The sequence below is a fragment of the Delphinapterus leucas genome, chromosome 2, assembly GCF_059928025.1.
Source record: "Delphinapterus leucas isolate spDelLeu-1000000601 "Yukka" chromosome 2, BTC_Dleu_Yukka2, whole genome shotgun sequence".
In the NCBI taxonomy this organism is placed as follows: domain Eukaryota; kingdom Metazoa; phylum Chordata; class Mammalia; order Artiodactyla; family Monodontidae; genus Delphinapterus; species Delphinapterus leucas.
Genome location: NC_143130.1, coordinates 87,767,943 through 87,787,019, shown reverse-complemented (window position 1 = coordinate 87,787,019; position 19,077 = coordinate 87,767,943). Strand labels below are relative to the sequence as shown.

The window sequence follows — 19,077 nt, the reverse complement described above, 5'->3', positions numbered from 1 at the left end:
TCCATCATACTAGAAAGCGGTCCTTCATCAGACAAGTACACCAACACAGGCATCAAGGAGAACTCTGTATGTGAAAATTCGGCTACAGCTGGGCTGCTTGCTGCCTGGTGGCAGGTGGGCAGGGAGGAGCCTCTCACCCGTACCTTCCACGGGCACTGCCTAAATGACCAGTGACCTCCCCAGCCCAGATGTGCACAGGGCATCACTGTTCTGTCCTCGGGACTGTGAGAAGGGGCTGGGCCATGTTTGTCAAACATGGAGACAGGGGCTGACTTAACTATTCCCTATTCCCCACTGGACATCCTTCCTGTGAAGTAATTTTGAATACTGGTAGCTGAAGAACTTAACAGGATACTTTATACTGATGTTGACATGGGAGCCAGTTGGAGCTGAATGGCCACAGCAGGTTCAGTGACCATCTTTTCACATCCTCGCACCAACCATCTCTGCTAGAGAGAGGCCATGGGGTGGGATGAACCATGGGGCTGAGCTAATATAGTATTTTTGCATTATCATCAGATACAGGAGAAGCATAACAGGACAGGAGGTGATGATGGAAGGGCAAATCTCTTAAGGTGGTGTCCTCCAGACAACGTTATAAGGCATTAAATATTTTGTGTGAAAGCAAGGATTTGAGACATTCAGAAAAGGCGGTCACAGTGTCTATGAACTAGCTCCCCACTAACCAGGGGAACAGGCTCCACCCTATACGTGCTACCCCAGGGGCTACTTTCCCTTAGGGTCTGAGTGCAAAGCTCTTACTCTTCATTGTCTTCTTCCTTTCAATCCCATTATTCCTAACACTGTATCTAACTCCAAGGAATTTGATTTTTGAATCACAACTCCAAAACCTCTTATTTGAAGGGTAATTTCAGTTTATTAACAAACCAGAGAAAACAGCACAGAATGACTGTGAAAGACCAAGAAAGATGGATAGGGCTTCATTCTGCCCAACTCTCCTGTGCGTGCCAGCATAAACCTTCCCTGTGCCTCCCGGATGGTGCCCCTCAGATGGGGAGAGGCCAGTCCTGCAGGGGCAGGGGGAGCACAGTTCTTCTCTGCTTCTGCATGATGGGTGGGAAACTCTCTCTCCATTCTCCCCCTCCCCACCCCAGAAAGTTTCCCTCTGCAGGACCATAAACCTGCACATCTAAGACCTAAAAAACATAGCTCTTGAAAAATATTTTTCCAATTTGCAGCTATACTTTTTCACACCTTTGGATTCATTTTTATTTTGTTTGAAACAGCACATCTAGAGACAAATTGCAAACCCAGCCCATTAGAAACTATTGTTCTTTTCTCTGCTGCTTAATAGTCTAGATCCAGGTTGATCCCTGCCACATGCCAAAGAGAAACTAGTTAGACCTTTTATTAGTTTTTAAAAGCATGAACATAATCTCATTTGATCCTCACAGCAGCCCTGGGAGGTAGGCAGGTGGGCATGATGGTTCCAGGATCCAGAGGACAAAATTGTAACCGATGGAGCTGGGAACCAAACCCATGTCCTCTGACCCCTGGTCCAGGGCTCCTTCCATTCCACAAGATGAACTGGGCCCACCTAGATGAGTAGGGCAGCTTTTCTGCTTAGAATAGATGAGATGTCCTTTGGGCTTGCAAACAAAGGAGATTTTGAGTACAGACCTCAGCAGAGAGCTTAGGTGATAAACACACCTGAGCTCAATCTAGCATCAACATCAGAGGGATGAACAGGACAGAACATGGGCATCTTTGACAAGGGTTTCTTCTTGTTTTCCTGATTCTCACCTGGAACACGCTGGGTGCTGTAACATGAATGCAGCCAAGTCCAGGAGGAGGGAAGGCATTCAGAGGACTTTCTCATCTAGCAATTTATTGATTCCTTCACAAATCCTCTTGAGGTTGGGCCTACAGTCTCCATCCAGGCTATAAAGGGTGGAGAGGAACTCCATATCAGCAAAGTGGTTGAAGACATGGTTGATGCGCCCGTGGCTCCTGGGTGTCAGGTGTCTCTGTACCAGTTCATGCACCAGGTCCTTGCACTCATGTAGGAGCTTGGAGAGCACATTTCTATCGAAGGTGTATTCTACCTCATAGAAGCTGACGATTGTCATGGCTGTCTGGTTCAGTTTCTTCCTGAGCTTCTCCACGATAACAACCTCCTCCTGGCTGAACTGGTTGTTCCGGTAGAGGATCCCAATTTTGATCGCCACCTTGATTAAGTCTTTCATGATCTTGTGGGCTTCCTTCTTGTTGTGTGTGTGCTCTTTGGTGACTTTGTAGAGCTCATCAAAGATCTCGCTGCTGGTGTCATCAATCAGCATGTTGGCCACAGTTTTACTGGCTATTTTGCTCAGAATCTTCTTCTGGGCTTGAAGGGCAAGGTTCTTTGAACTAAAAACATCAGGACCTATGGTAAGAAAAGAAATAAAAGTTATAGAAATACTGGAACTGTTTATTATGTTTCTACAAGTGAAACACACTAACTTGAACTTACGTTCTTAACAGCAAAAATTCATGCCTTCATACCCCACGACTCTTTTATGGAACCCCACCCCAGCCCGGTTACTCCACTGTGCTTGCCACATGACATGCTTGTTTACCCTCTTGAACCTTTTAAATTGTGCTCTTTCCTCTCTAGACGTGGTCTCCTCATGTCCGGGCCAAATCTCACGCTTTTGACTTACTTCATGCAAAAAGCCTCCTTGACTCTATTTGCTCACGAAGAACTCCCTACAATGATTACTGCCCAGGAAACTATTCAGTTTTGCAAATTTACAGAAGGAAATTATTGCTTAATGATAAGAACGTAGCACCAATGCCAACCCCATTCTTAGGACAGACCTGGGTGGTTGATCATGGTAGTATTTTTTCTTTTCTTTTTTTTTTTTTTTCAATACGCGGGCCTCTCACTGTTGTGGCCTCTCCCGTTGTGGAGCACAGGCTCTGGACGCGCAGGCTCAGTGGCCATGGCTCGCGGGTCCAGCCGCTCCGCGGCATGTGGGATCTTCCTGGACCAGGGCACGGACCCGTGTCCCATGCATCGGCAGGCGGACTCTCAACCACTGTGCCACCAGGGAAGCCCCATGGTAGTGTTTTTTGACTGAGTCTCAGAATTCATATTTCATTGAGTCTAAGATGTATTTTTTTTCATGTTTGATATCTTGGAAATTGGGATGTGTCTTATAGTCACTGTTGCGAGGTGGTAGTTGTGCTGTGGTTGCATTACCTGTGTGTGCATCAGTTTACACAATAGGAGACAGATTTGGAATAAGTCATGAGTACTCTTGTAAGAAATGTTGCTCACCAATGTTCTCGATGGCACACAGAACCACATTTTGTGGGAAACACAGACATCAACAGTTCCAAGCAAAGATGCTTCAGCTGAGTACAGAAGTACCCTGAATGTGAGGAAGCTTAGAAAAACCAAAGCCACTTTATTTCCCCGTTACTTTCCACTTTATGAACGAATGAGAACAATATATGTTAAAAGAAATAACACTATGTACAAGTAAGTCTAAAAGGGATCTTTCAATAAGTATAAAATAAAAATTCTAAGCAATAAGAAAGCAACCATTTGCAGTTTAATTGGCAGCATTTTCTTCTTTCTTAAGAGCATAAAAGGCATCTTATAATCGATGGTGTCTTAGATTGGATCGAATACTCCATGAAGTCACCAGTTAGCTGGAACTGATATTTGACAGTCAGCAGTACGTGTGTGCATCGTTCTTATCTTCCCAAGGACATTCAAGTCGCTGGAGGACAGAGACAACATCTCCTACAGCACCTAGCTCAGTTCTGGGCACAGGGATGGAATGGTGTTTGTTAAGTTACATGCCAGAATAATACTGCAGAAGAATAAATTTTCCTTTGAGAACTGACGGCTCTAGGATCTCTAGAGTTTTTGTCCAGTGCTCTGTGGCAACATGGAAGTGACAGGCAGCATGGACAGACAGGTGGCCACACATACTAGCTTTTGCAATCCTGTCTGGCCCCTCCCCAACTCATATCCCACCCCCTCTGCCCACCTCAGACCCATCCCTTCAGTGGAATGCTATTAATCCCTGGTGCTTAGGTCTTGCAGACACGGACTCAGTTAACACTTAAACACAATTCAGACATACGCCGCAGCACTTCCTCCACCCGCATATCCCCTCATGGACTGACTCCCTCCCTCCCAGCCCAGCCTTGCTCCCTCAGCCCTGGGTCTTTCCAGGACAGCTACTTCTGCTAACGGACCTCTTCCAGATGTAAGCTGCAGGGTCATGGCCTTGAGTGGGGTCACTAAAGTGGGATCAGCAGAACTAAAGCAGCAGGCACCACGGGTCTCCCACAGTCCCAGGAAGCTCTCTCCTAAAAGTCTGAGACCATAGACTCTTTAAGCAACTTTGGAGCAAGTGACCCTGATACAGCCAGGATTTTCCCTTCAGCTTCAGTGTGAAGGGAATAAACAGTAATTCTTGACTTTTTCTTACGGTGAGATTTATGCCCTTCCAGAGTTTGAGACAAATAATATTTCTGCCCGGTCTGATCATCTACCATGGTCACCCAGACCTTTGTGTAAATAACCTTTGTTCCAAAAACATCAAATTCCTCCTCCCCAAACAAATATTTACCAGCATTAAGGATGTTTAAAAGATTGTGCTGTATGCTTTGAAATCAGTTCCACAGGAGAAACTTAAAGACTTTGAGCTTTGGCCCTGTCACCGAAATAAGTATATGCCTCCTTAGGTGATTATTTTGATGGGAACAATGGAATCTAGATGGATCTGTTCTGGAATATCAAAAAATGAGTCATTTCTTTGTAGACACAACTCCTAAAAACTGCTTGAGAAGAAGGTATTTGAAGAGGTTCTCTGGAAATGCAGCACACACGCATTTACACAGACGCAACAGATCAACTGTGTGTCCACTGGAATGTAAGCTCTGTGGGAGCAGGGATTTGTGTCCAAGCCCCACTGGACGTCCCAAGCCCAGGGCATTGGTGGCCCACGGCAGCTGTTGTTGAATGAGGAAGCACTGGCTCTGTGCCAGGCACTTCATGGCTTTAACCCTAAGAGCTGGGTGAAGCTGGTGTTTTTAACCAAGGCTTCCCTGCTAGCCGGACTCCAAACCCTGCTCTTTTCACCACCAGCATTCCCAGAAGTTTTATCCAGAGCAGTGGTCATCACACCTTTTGCTGTTACAGCCCCATAAGAATTTTGAAAAGCTAGTACCTCCTTGCATATTTTTTAACTTGACAGCAAGTATTTTTCACCTTATGGTTAAATAGTTAGAATTTCTAAGTAGATTAAATGTCTAGATATTATAAATATTGATACTTTAAAATCAATGTGTTAAATTATTCTTTTAAAAGTGTCCAGTGTACATACCACATACCACAGTGATACAACATCCATTATTGTCCGTTTTAAAATGACAGGAGCAAGCTCTCCTTTAAAAATTAGAGCTGCTGCCATAAACAAGACAAAAAGACAACCCTCAGAATGGGAGAAAATATTTGCAAACGAAGCAACTGACAAAGGATTAAAAATTTACAAGCAGCTCATGCAGCTCAATAACAAAAAAACAAACAACCCAATCCAAAAATGGGCAGAAAACCTAAATAGACATTTCTCCAAAGAAGATATACAGATTGCCAGCAAACACATGAAAGGATGCTCAACATCACTAATCATTAGAGAAATGCAAATCAAAACTACAATGAGGTATCACCTCACACCGGTCAGAATGGCCATCATCAAAAAATCTACAAACAATAAATGCTGGAGAGGGTGTGGAGAAAAGGAACCCTCTTGCACTGTTGGTGGGAATGTAAATTGATACAGCCACTATGGAGAACAGTATGGAGGTTCCTTAAAAAACTAAAAATAGAACTACCATACGACCCAGCAATCCCACTGCTGGGCATATACCCTGAGAAAACCATAATTCAAGAAGAGTCATGTACCACAAGGTTCACTGCAGCTCTATTTACAATAGCCAGGACATGGAAGCAACCTAAGTGTCCATCATCGGATGAATGGATAAAGAAGATGTGGCACATATATACAATGGAATATTACTCAGCCATAAAAGGAAACAAAATTGAGTTATTTGTGGTGAGGTGGATGGACCTAGAGACTCATACAGAGTGAAATTAAGTCAGAAAGAGAAAAACAAATACCGTATGCTAACACATATATATGTCATCTAAAAAAAAAAAAGGTGCTGAAGAACCTAGGGGCAGGACAGGAATAAAGATGCAGACGTAGAGAACGGACTTGAGGACATGGGAACGGGTAACGGTAAGCTGGGACGAAGTGAGAGAGTGGTATGGACATATATACACTACCAAATGTAAATAGATAGCTAGTGGGAAGCAGCCACATAGCACAGGGAGATCAGCTCGGCGTTTTGTGTCCATCTATAGGGGTGGGATAGGGAGGGTGGGAGGGAGACGCAAGAGGGAGGGGATATGGGGATGTATGTATATGTATAGCTGATTCACTTCGTTATAAAGCAGAAACTAACACACCATTGTAAAGCAATTATACTCCAATAAAGATGTTAAAAAAAAATTAGAGTTGCTACATTATTCTTTTTTCTCCTTGAAATTGTATCTCTATTCTATGACATTCAGAAACTTTAACTTGATATCTGTTTTTATGCTTGAAAATGTTTTATTTGATCAATCCATCATAATTCTCTATAACCAAAGGATCCATACATATTGAAATTTAAATTAAAAGACGATTCCAGTGATCAAAATCTCCAGTCCTTAAAAAAATTCCTTCTGGAGCGAGTTATCATTCTAATTATTTTGGGTACAAGTATTAAACTTTTGATAAATACTAAACATAAAAAATAAAGTTTTAATGGAAATGCACCTCCAAATGAGATGGGGTAGGGGCAGGTTATGGTGCTTTGATTAAGAGAGGCATCACCAACACCAAAGCTTCACATCATCCCTTTGTTTGACCAGGTTTTCCAACCCAGGAAAATGTATTTGTTGCAATAAGATTCCTTATGGGTGGGAACCCCATGACTGAAACAGTGGAAAGAAGGAAAGTTCACCACGCTGTGACCTCAGATTGTTGCTCTGACAGATGAATTTAGAAGAGTATTGTGGCTTCCTTGGTGGCGCAGTGGTTAAGAATCCGCCTGCCAACACAGGGGACACAGCTTCAAGTCCTTGTCTGGGAAGATCCCACATGCCACGGAGCAACTAAGCCCGTGTGCCACAACTACTGAAGCCTGCACGCCTAGAGCATGTGCCCCACAACAAGAGAAGCCACCGCAATGAGAAGCCCTGGCACCGCAACGAAGAGTAGCCCCTGCTCGCTGCAACTAGAGAAAGCCCACACGCAGCAACGAAGACCCAACGCAGCCAAAAAAAAAAAAATTAAATACATTTATATAAGAAAAGAGTACTGAAGTGAGAAAGAGGAATTGGATTTATAAATCAGTTCCCCCAAAACTCTCCTCATCTGCTCATCGCATGGAAAGTCTCTGGTCTCTCCGTGGTGCGCACACCAGTTTGAGTCCTGCTCTTTTGTAAGAGCAGCAGCATTCCATGAGATGTTAAGTGGTGTTCTTTGGGGGATGGGGGTGGGGGAGGGGAGTAAAGAGGTTTTTTTTTTTAAAGGTTATACTCCATTTATAATTATAAAATATTGGCTATATTCCCCATGTTGTACAATATATCCTTGTAGCTTATTCTTTGCATAATAGTTTGTACCTCTGAATTCTCTACCCCTATCTTGCCCCTCCCCTCTTCCCTCTCCCCACTGGTAACCATTAGTCTGTTTTCTGTATCTGTGAGTCTGCTTCTTTTTTGTTATATTCACTAGTTTGTTGCTGTATGTTTTAGATTCCACATGAGTGATATCATACAGTATTTGCCTTTCCCTGACCGACTCATTTCACTTCTCATAGTACTCTCTGAATAAAGTTTCTTGATCAAATAAGTTTGGAAAACACTGGGTTAAGCAACATTAAACAGAATCTTGTAAGACTTTAAAAATATTTCTTTAATTGATTAGGGTGTTTTATCAACTGTCAGAGAGGCGTGGGTATGGTAGGCAGAATCATGGCCCCCAAAGATGTCCACATCCTAGTCCTGGAACCTGTGCGTGTGTTACCTCATCTGGTAAAAGAGACTTTGCAGACATGACTAAAGTTAAGGATTTGGGGATGGAGAAATCACCCTGGATTAGCCAGTGAGCCTGATGCAATCACAGGGGTCTTTATCAGTGAAAGAGGGAGAGAGAGTCAGAAAAGGAGATGTGGTGATGGGAAGAGAGGATCGAAGGGATGTAAAATGGCTGGCTTCAAAGATGGAGGAGGGAACCACCAGCCAAGGAACGTAGGCAGCCTCTAGAAGCTGAAAAAGGCAAGGGAACAGATTACCCCTAGAGCCTCCAGAAAAAATGCAGCCCTGCTGACACAATGATTTTCAGACCTGTATAACTCATTTAGGATGTCTGACCTCCAAAGCTATGAGATGATAAATTTATGTTGTTTTAAATCACTGAGTTTGTGGTAATTTGTTACAGTAGCTCTAGGAAACTACTTGAGGTGAGTAGAGTGTGGTAAAGCATTTCTCAGTTTATCTGGTCAGGTAACTCTGGTTTATTCGTTGTTGTTTTTTTGTTTTTTGGCGCACTGCAAGGCATGTGGGATCTTAGTTCCCCGACCAGCGATTGAACCTGTGCCCCCTGCAGTGGAAGCACTGGACCGTCAGGGAAGTCCCAGAAAACTGTGTTTTTTGAGTAGAGTTACCAACTGCCCTGATGTGCCAGGATTGAGGGGTTTCCTGCATCGTAGACTTTCAGGGCTAAAATTGGAAAAGTCCAGGCAACTTGGGACAAGTTGGTCACCCTATTCCTGAGCCACTAGTGATACATATTATCATTGACCTAAAAAATGAAGAACAGGGAAGTAACAAAGGAAACATTCCAGAGGGAGGAAGATGATACATACCTAATACTGAAGATCCTATCATCTCAGCAGGGTAAGCTGTATACTCTTGTTGCCACACTTATTGTTTGCGGTACACGGGCCTCTCACCGTTGTGGCCTCTCCTGTTGCAGAGCACAGGCTCCGGATGCGCAGGCTCAGTGGCCATGGCTCACGGGCCTAGCCGCTCCGCGGCATGTGGGATCCTCCCGGACCAGGGCACGAACCCGCATCCCCTACATCGGCAGGCGGACTCTCAACCACTGCGCCACCAGGGAAGCCCCCTTCTCTACTTTTAAATTCCAGAGTCAATCTTAACCTTTTTTTTTTTGGGTCTCTTTTGGGCCAAGGTTTCTTTTGTCCCTTGGTTGCTCTGCAATTATTGAGCATTTACTATTTGTTCAACTCTGTAAGAAGTGCTATGGGGGACTCCCCCCCCCCAATATTTAATTGGGTCCTACTCTGAATATTGTCCTGCAGGGAGGAGAGATATAGACAAATGAAACAAAATACTTAAATATGAGAAACAGCCCAAATTGGCATGAGTGAGAACAGCTGCGGGAAGCTCTATGGGCTCTGAAGGTAGACTTGAATGTGGATAGGTGGGGATGGCTACAATATCAGGAAGTGGTTTCTAAAGTTATCCAAACAGGCCAGCGATTTTCCCCCAATCACAAAGGCCTTGGGTGGTTTCCCTCATATGTTCTCAGCTATTTCTCTTGTAAAAGAACATGTTATTTACCTACAAAGGGACTTGAGGTACAAGCTTCTGTGGTGTGGGCTCAGGAGGGTCACAGGTATCAAATCTCTGAAGCCCAACAATCAAGAGGCTAGAGCAGAGGAATTACAGATCATCAAATTATAAGGGAAGCTTTAACAAAAAACAACAAGCAAGTAGATTCCCACACTTACTCCAGACTGTCAGTATTAAAATCTTTAGGAGTAAGGCCAGTAATCACAAGCTCTCTAACATTCAGCATGATTCTGACATGCTGAAGGTAGGGCCCACTGATCACGGCATGCCCCAATGTGTATCTTACAGAATACTAGTCCCATCAGATGTTCCAGGGGAGAAAGTTTTGTGGTGAGCTAAATGAGTTTGTAGATGACTACACATTGTGGCTGGCTTTTCATGGTGTGCCATACCAGGTAGCTTATTAAAGGCTCTGAGAAGTCCTGTAGTAAAGATACCTGTGTAGTTTTGTTATTTATTTGATGAAATAACATCAAGACATCAATCTGGTCAACTCTGACAACTCCCAGGGGGAGGGCTGGAGAGCCAGTACTGTTTCCAACACGCACGCACGATTTAAGGGAGAGTGTGTGCACTGAGGGAGAGCTGGGTGGGGCAGACTTTTTGTAGATGGAAATCTTGGGCTTGTTTCTTTCCATCCATCCTTCTGTCTCCACCTTTTGCAGAGGGACCATGTTGGTGACCCATCAGGGAGAAACACTACGGGCTGAGAGGAAGAGTGTGAGCTTTGGAAGCCAAAGTCAGGAGTGCAGTTGGGATACCTGGGGAAACAGGCCTAACTGGCATGCACATGTTTGTTTGTGGGAAACACCGGGAAGATCTAGGATAGGTCGTGGCAAAAACTATTCTTTTTTTCTTGCGTACAAGCCTTAAGAAGGCTCTTTTAGCCAGCAATGATTCTCTGAACCATTTTTGAACAAAAGTTCCCATTTCCCAGCCATGAAAAGTAAGGGATTGTTTACAGTAGCTTAGAATCTCTGAGAATGGAAATAAAAATGTGCTTATGCAGCTATTATTATGCAGCTCACCTAACTAGCACAAGGAGAGGAGACTGAGGAAGCTGCAAAGTTCATCCTTGTAGGAAAAAACAGGGGCTTCCTTAAACCAAATCTGATGGAGAAGCTCAGATGAAAGGATTATGGAGTCAGTGCTCTGAGAATAAACACCCTTGGAACATTACAAGGAAAGAAAAAGTACCAGAACTATGTTGGGAAAATGGTGTGACAATGGGAGTGAACTAGTTTGAAGAGAGAAGGCAAAAGATAATTTAAGTGGGCCCTTCACTGCATGGAATAATGCTGGGGCTAGTCTGACTGATGCTTCTATAAATTATGTTCAGCTGTAGCACAGGTGATGTTTCCACATTTCTAGAAAACACTAAGCTCTCCCGGATGGTGAAATGCCAAGCTGGTGGTGATAAACAGCAGGAAGATCTTACCAAGTCAAGGGTGAGTGGGCAGAAAAGAGGCAGATGAACTTCAGCATGATAAGGGCAAAGTAATACATTCCGGGAAATATAAATGATAGTTATGAAAGATGACAGGCTGTCAGTTACAGCCCAGAGAGGAGCTTTGAGCATCAAGCCAGGATGGATTGTGGCAGAGAGGGGCTAGGGGACAGACTCAGCTCTTCTCTCCTTACTCTCAGGACTTGGTAACTTCTCTACCTCTGGTTAAGGAGTGTGTGGAAAACTTGCATATGAGGATGGATAGCTGTTTCAAAATTATAAAGTTATCTGTAATAGCACTCACACAATATCACTTCACTTCTGTAAACGGCTTAGGATAATGGCAAGGAAGAGAGTTAGCTAAAAATGTTAAGTAGAAGTTAGGGGTGGAGATGGTACCCTGAGAAAAACCATCTGTGGTGCTTAATAAGCACCATCTGTCAAAGTCGAAGGTCCAGAGTACAAGGAAGGTGGGAGTCTCCAGGGCATGGGGAGGGGAAGGCCTGGGCAAAGGGTGATTTGAGGTAGTCCAAGTTTCTGGCACTCAATCACTTACATTTAACTGTTGGAAATAAAGTTCAAGCAAGCTTCCTTGAGACGGAGCAGCCTTACAAACTACTTTGAATGTGAACTTTCACAATGAGCACCTATCCTGCTCACCTGCACAGGCACCCAGAAAAGCTGATTGGGCCAGTCATGTCCCTTAAGCTCCATCCTTCACAGCCAATAAGGGGCCAGGAGCCGGGGGAGAGTAATACCCTCCCCCCTCCCTTCCTGCTTCCTGGTCGGTTCTCTGAATGAATGATAAGGAAGGGGTTGGCTCTGGGGGTGAGGTGGTCTGCAGGATGGGATATCCATGACAAGGATACAACACCTTCTAGAGAAGACATCGCCTCTGCTTAAGTTCTAGGTCCCTATGTAGCTATGGGGACAAAACTATTAAGGAACCTTAAGTAGTTTTTTGAAATGCAAACCTAACACTGTTACAGTTTCCAGAAAGACTAACTGAGGTGTTGCATCTCCAGTGGAGTCAAACTGGAGAACATTTTCCTTCCCTTGTATAGTAAGACTGTGGTTTGTATACTGCCGGAGTATTAAAGAAAAAAGACGGCACTGGAGGTACAATGAAGTGAAATGGTCAAGGGATGGTAGGATCTTTGAGTTAGAGACAAGCAAAATCTTGATCCTTCCCTCCCCCCACAGAAAATGATCAATGCCTGGCAGCTCATGAAAAATGCCTTTTAGGTCTAATCCCTGTCATATTTGAATGAGATGGCATTTTCTAGGCTTAAGAAAGGTACTTTGGGATAATTTAAAAGGCATCACAGTAAAACTTAGATGACCTAGGAGGGATAGGAAATAGACTTTTCTGACTGGGGGTTAATCCAGCACACCCTTGAGGCTTTCTTAGGTTTGGTCTCTTCCCCACCCTCCAAGAGAGCCTTGAGGACAAGTCCCCTGGGCTCACCCCTGATACTGAGACCTGAGGTCCCCAGATTTCCACTGCCTGCAATAAGAAGCAAGCAGCTTGTGGGTCCTGTGAGTGGGTCACCGTGACTTGAAGGGCAGCAGCTTCCACCAGGCACTCTGAGGGCGTGTGCAAAATGAAAACATTAGAACCTTTATTTCTGTTTCCTTGTTTTCTAATGAGATGGGTTAAGCTTTACTAATATTTAACATTCAGGCTAACCTTGGGACCCACTGGTGTGTGGCATTCTAAGGAAAGGGGAAGATCCCCCTGTTTCCTGGGGAGTGTTTTAGTGTGTCTCCCTCATTTGTTTGTTGCCTTTCAGCAGTTTTGATTTTTTTTGGCATATGTTTGCGTGTGCTTGGTTAAACAGACTCACTGATTATATTATTTAGTTCTAACTAAACTAACCCTTATGAAATGGACCAATGATTTCAAAAGATTCCTGCAAGAAACAAAACTGAGGCCTGAAGACAATACACTAATCATGCCAGCACAAGTAAATGGCAAGAACATGGCAGAGCTGACGATTATCCTCCTCATCGTAAGAGCTTTTCTGCAGCCAAATTATAAGGTAAAAGTACTGATCTAGTCAGATCAAACAATGGGCTATAAAAATTTCAAAAATTCTAATAAGATGATTTGAAATATGGATTTTACACACTTTTACTTGCCTCGAGATATTCCCCAAGGCAGTAGGAAGCCACAGCAATTAGCAAGACAGACATATTGTGATTTTGATCTTAGCTTGTCCTGTGGGTGACGGGGAGAGGCAATAAGGAACAGACTGTGTGACTTTGGGGGAGAGGGATGCGTCAGGGGTGATGCTGAGTGCTTCTTCTAGCTTGGGAGATGTGGGGTGGGGAACATTAGGCAGCACCAACTGAAACAGGAATCTGGGAGCATGTGTGGGGAAGATGACTTCAGTCCTGAGCACACTGAGTTCGAGGGGTTCCGGGGGGGCATCTAGGTAGAGATGGTCACATGAGCCTGTACAGTAGGCACCTCCAACTCAACATGTTCTACCCTGAGCTCCCCATTTCCCCATTCAAACCATGTCCCTATCCATCAAGCAATTGATGGTGAAAAGACCTAGTTTCCCTAAATAATTAGCCAATTAAAGATGCAGACGTAGAGGATGGACTTGAGGACACGGGGAGGGGGAAGGGTAAGCTGGGATGAAGTGAGAGAGTGGCATGGACATATATACACTACCAAATGTAAAATAGCTAGCTAGAGGGAAGCAGCTGCATAGCACAGGGAGATCAGCTTGGTGATTTGTGACCACCTAGAGGGATGGGATAGGTAGGGTGGGAGGGAGACGCAAGAGGGAGGAGATATGGGGATATATGTATATGTATAGCTGATTCACTTTGTTATACAGCAGAAACAAACATACCATTGTAAAGCAATTATACTCCAATAAAGATGTTAAAAAATAAAAAGATCCCGAGGGATAAACAGGTTATTCCTTTAAAATGAAAATTCCTACTTTAGTGGTTAAAATGTACTCTGTGTTCAAAGCTTGCTGGGGATCAAGTTAGTCAGAACCACACGATAGCCCTACTAGGGCTTCTCTCTCCCCTTCGTGGCCCACCACCAAATCGCCCCTCCTTCCCCACCAAGAAAATGGATTATTTTAAAATGAGGATAGGAAGTGAGAGGCAGGCTTGGGTACAGTAGGATTGGGGTGGAGAGTGGAAGGAGGAAGGACTGAATTGCTAGAGACAGCCAAATGCAGGGGAGGGGTGTTGCATTAGCCAGTCTTCACCACTTTGCATTACCCTTCATGTGGCCAGTCGTCCTGCCTCTAGCTCGGGCTTGGGTGCCCCTGAAATCTTGCCTTTGGGTCAGGCCTGGGAACAGGCACAGAGTTTTGCTTTGCCCTGGGTGGCTGCTCAGTCCTAGAGATTCATTCATCCAGCAGTCAGGAGTGAGGATTTGAGTGTTTTGGGGGGACCAGATATGATGAAATTTCCTAGCTAATACTGGATGTTTTAGGGTGCTGAGAAAGGACATGCAATAGTAGACAAAACAGGGTGTTTCTTATAGGAAAGCAGATTCAGATCATTGTGACACCTTACACTGAGTAATTACACTTTAAAACCAGCATTTGATGACATTCAAGATGAAGACTTTTTTTTTTATTTCAAAAAAATTTCCTGGGCCTTGAAATAACATCGTTTCAGGTGAAGTGAAGCAATTTTGGCAGGGTCAGCTGTAAGACCTTCCAGCTCATTATCTCATTTTGTCGTAGATGCCCCCAATCCACTCATCCATTCGCACTGAGGGATTCATAGTTCAATTAATAATCATGTCAGAGATAATGTTAACTACTGAGCACAGATTATGTACCTGAGGTAGTATATACTATGTATTTGATCCTCACAAGAGGTCTGCAAAAGAAAGACTGTAATAAGTCCCATTTTATAGATAAGGAAACTGAGGAACAGCAGATTTAAGTAATTCATTCAAAGCTACGAGGCTAGTAAGAGAGCTGCAGTTGAGTCAAATCAAATCTAGACAAAGCCTGCAATCCTTGCCTTCCTTCATCTGCTTTTAGAAGATTTTCCCTGGCTCCCTAATGACTGTGATTTCTCACTTATTTGAGACATTAATTATGCCTCAATTAAAATTCCTATCTAGCAACAAGATTTACATTTCATAATTTTTTTCTTAAATACAAAAAAAGCCAGTCTTATGATGTGATAGAACAATACTACCTATTCATCAAAACTTGAAGGTAGATGTAGCTCTCATCTTTAGAGGGCATTCTATATATTTGAACAGAGTTGCGTGGTGGTTTTGTTTTTCATATTGATTTTACAGCTAGCTCTGAAAAGTGAATGAGTGATCATTTTACTTACCAGAGCTAACTGAAGCAGATACTTGAGAAGTCACGGGGGGGGGGGGGGAGGGGGGAGGGCGGGGTGAATCATCTCCAACTCAACAGGTTAATTTTGGAGATCTGAGAGATATTTTTTGTCTCACTGCAGTAGAAGAGCAATCATCACTAAAAACAACATCTACTTACATGATTTCTTTAAACAAAGCTTATTCATCCCCTCCCCCACTCTCTTTTGCATCTAAAAAAAACTAGTGTCTCTCTGAATAGTAGGTCATACTCAGGCATAATAAAATAAAAATAGAGTCTATGTATATAGTGCATTATGCACAGTAACTCATTGTATCCTTGCAACAACTTAACATGCATGTACTAATATCACTACCACCACCACCACCACCATCATCATCAATTTACATCCAAGGAAACCACGCAAAGGGAGATTAAGCAGCTTGTTTAAAACTACCATTTAGGAAGTGGCAGAGCTCGATTCAGACCCAGGCAGACTGCCCCAGAGTCCCGTGCTTCAAGCCGCCACACTAAACTGCCATTCCTGAGGTGATAAACATCAATTAGTTTAGATGTGTTTTTGAATTATTGCCCATTTTAAGATGGAGATTGAGCCGTTTTTTTGCTCCGAAGAATTAATGTTTTAAAAAACCATGGGGCTTCCCTGGTGGCTCAGTGGTTGAGAGTCCGCCTGCCGATGCAGGGGAGGCGGGTTCGTGCCCCGGTCTGGGAAGATCCCACATGCCACGGAGCGCCTGGGCCCGTGAGCCATGGCCGCTGGGCCTGCGCGTCTGGAGCCTGTGCTCCACAACAGGAGAGGCCACAACAGTGAGAGGCCCACGTACCGCAAAAAAATAAATAAAAAAATAATAATAATAAATAAAATAAAAAACCATGAAGCATTTCAAATATACAGACAAAACAGAAGATAATATAACAAACTCTACTTGTATGGCCACCACCCAGATGGAACAAATCTTAATATTCTGCCCTCAAAGACAGAGGCGGGGGTGAAGCCCTCTTTGTTTTCAACTCCATTTCTTTTGTTTTCAACTCCCTTTCTTTCCCTTCTATCTCCTCAGATCTAATTGCACTTCAGAAGTCGAGGTGTCTTTTTGTCTCATCCATGTTTTTATACGTTTGCCTCATGAGTATGCATGCATCAGCATTATATTGTTCAGAGTGTTTGTAAACTTCAGTTAAAGGTGTCACATTGCACAGATCCTTCTGCATCTCTTCATTCAACATCTTTCTTGCAAGATTTATCTAATTAGTCATTTCATTGCTTATATGAATATATTCTTTATCCATGTTTCCTATTGATGGACATTTACATTATTTCCACTTTCTGCAAGCAAATAAGTCCACAGTCGTGTCTCCTTGTGCACACACACAATAGCCTCCCAGGTTCTATACCTAGAACACAACTTCCGAGTCCTGTAGCACAGCTGCCAATTGCTTCCAGCGAGATTGCACTAATTTTCACTCCCAGCAGCAGTGTGTGAGTTCCTGTGGATTTACTTCCTCATCAACACTTCAGATAGTCCACCTTTAAAATTTTTGCCAATTTGCTAAGTACAAAATGGTATCTTGTTTCAATATGCCTTTTCCTGATTGTTACTGAGATTCAATATATTTTTGTATATATTGAGCAGTCAGGTCTTTCTCATCTGTGAATTGCTTATTCATGTAGTCATTTCCCCCCTAATTGGATTGTATGTCTTTTTCTTGTTAATTTGTAGGAGGTTTTATGTATTATGGATTCTAATTCTTTGCTGATCACATGACTTGCAAAAATCTCCTCCCAGTCTGTAGCATTACCTTTTAACTTTATTTATCGTGTCTTTAACTGTATAGAAATTAAAATTTTTACTCTAGTTAAATTTAACTAATTTATCAGTCTTTCCCTTTATGGTTAGTGGTTTTTATATTTTGTGTTAAAAGAATCCTTTCCTGCCATGAGTTGATAAATGAGTCTTATATATTTTCCAAAAGTTTTAAGGTTTTGCTTTTCACATTTAGGTCTTTAATCTATCTGGAAATTATTTGGGGATGTTGTAGGAGGTACATTTTTCTCCTCATAATTTATTCAATGTATTGAATAGTTCATCCTTCTGCTACTGATCTGTTAGGCCAGCTTTTTCTTAACAAGTTCCCTTATTGCATGGGTCTGAGTTTTTTACTTTATTCTATTGGTCAATTTGTCTATTTCAGTACCAACACCACACTCTCCTAATTACTGTAACTCATAATAAGTCTTGATTGGCCATAGGGAAGTTCTCCCCATTTTATTCTTTTTAGAAATTATTTTGATTATTCTTTTTTTTTTTTTTTGCAGTACACGGGCTTCTCACTGTTGTGGCCTCTCCCATTGCGGAGCACAGGCTCCGGACGCGCAGGCTCAGCGGCCATGGCTCACAGGCCCAGCTGCTCTGCGGCATGTGGGATCTTCCCGGACTGGGGCACGAACCCGTGTCCCCCGTGTCCCCTGCATCGGCAGGCAGACTATCAACCACTGCGCCACCAGGGAAGCCCTGTTTTGATTATTCTTGCCTTTACTCCTTCAACTGAATTTTTGGGTCATTTGACCAAATGCCATGAACACCTTGTATTAATCTGAGGTAAGCTGGTATCTTTATGATAGTAAGCTTCCCATCCATTAACATGATATATCGCTCCATTTAGTCAGAACATCTTCTCTGTTCTTCAATAATGTTTTATAGTCATCCCCATAAAGCTCTTGCATATCTTTCATTATTGTTACTTCTAGGTACCGAATAGTTTTGGTTGCTACTCTAAGTGTAATTTTTTTCTCTTATAGTTTCTAAATGGTTATTAATGATGTATAGGAACCCAACTGATTCCTGTATATTTATCTCCAATTGAAAAATTTTGCTAAGTTCTGTTATTAGTCCTAACTTGCTTGGGTTTTTTAAGTGGACAACTACACTGCCTGCACAAAATGATTGTTTCCTTCTACCTCCCATTTCTTTTTCTTCCCTTATTGCACTGGTGGGAAACTCTAGTACAATGCTGAATAGTAAGGGTGCTATTTGGGATCCCTGTCTTGTTCTTGACTTAAACAGGGTTGCTTCTAAAATTTCCCCACCATGTATAATGTCTGCTGTAGATTTTTGATGGATACTACTTATTAAGTTAAGAAATCTTCCTTATGTTCCTAGTTTGCTAAGGCTTTTGTTTGTTTTAAGGTAAAAATGTGTATCTAATTTTATCAAATACTTTCTTTGTACCTACTGAGATGATTATATGGTTTATCTCTCTTAATATGTGAATTTAACCAGTTATTAAGAGACTTTTCATTTAACTCATCATTGCATTCCAAGGATAAGCCCTACTTGATCATGTATGTAATATACTGAAGAATTCTATATTTGTAAATATCATATTCAGCATTTTGCAACTATGCTCAAAGGTGAGATTGGTCTATAAGTTTCTCCTAGTATAGTCCTTGTCTGATTTTGATGTCAGAGTAAACTAGCTTCATAAAATGGATTGGGTTGCTTTTTCTTTTTCTATTCTCTGAGACTGTATGTGTTAGACAAGGATTAACGGCTTTATGAAAGTTTAGTAAAATGCGTCCACAAAGCCACTTGTGACACCAAGTAGCCACTCTTTAG

At 42.7% G+C, this 19,077-nt stretch overlaps 1 protein-coding gene across 2 annotated transcripts in view; it reads right to left on the bottom strand.

The window, feature by feature from the left end:
- Window positions 1-502: 502 nt before the first annotated feature.
- TIPE3 (TNF alpha induced protein 8 like 3) overlaps window positions 503-19,077 on the bottom strand; it is a 40,587-nt gene continuing 22,012 nt past the window's right edge. The window contains exons 1-2 of one of the 2 annotated variants that reach the window (XM_089907232.1): window positions 2,821-4,101; window positions 507-2,386 (exon numbers count right to left, since the gene is read on the bottom strand). In XM_089907232.1, the coding sequence (XP_089763358.1) occupies window positions 1,824-2,386; window positions 2,821-2,836 (579 nt within the window). In that variant the 5' untranslated portion in view covers window positions 2,837-4,101 and the 3' untranslated portion in view covers window positions 507-1,823. Of the gene's footprint in view, window positions 2,387-2,820; window positions 4,102-19,077 lie in introns of those variants that run through there. The other variant, XM_022587111.3, reaches the window with a different exon arrangement.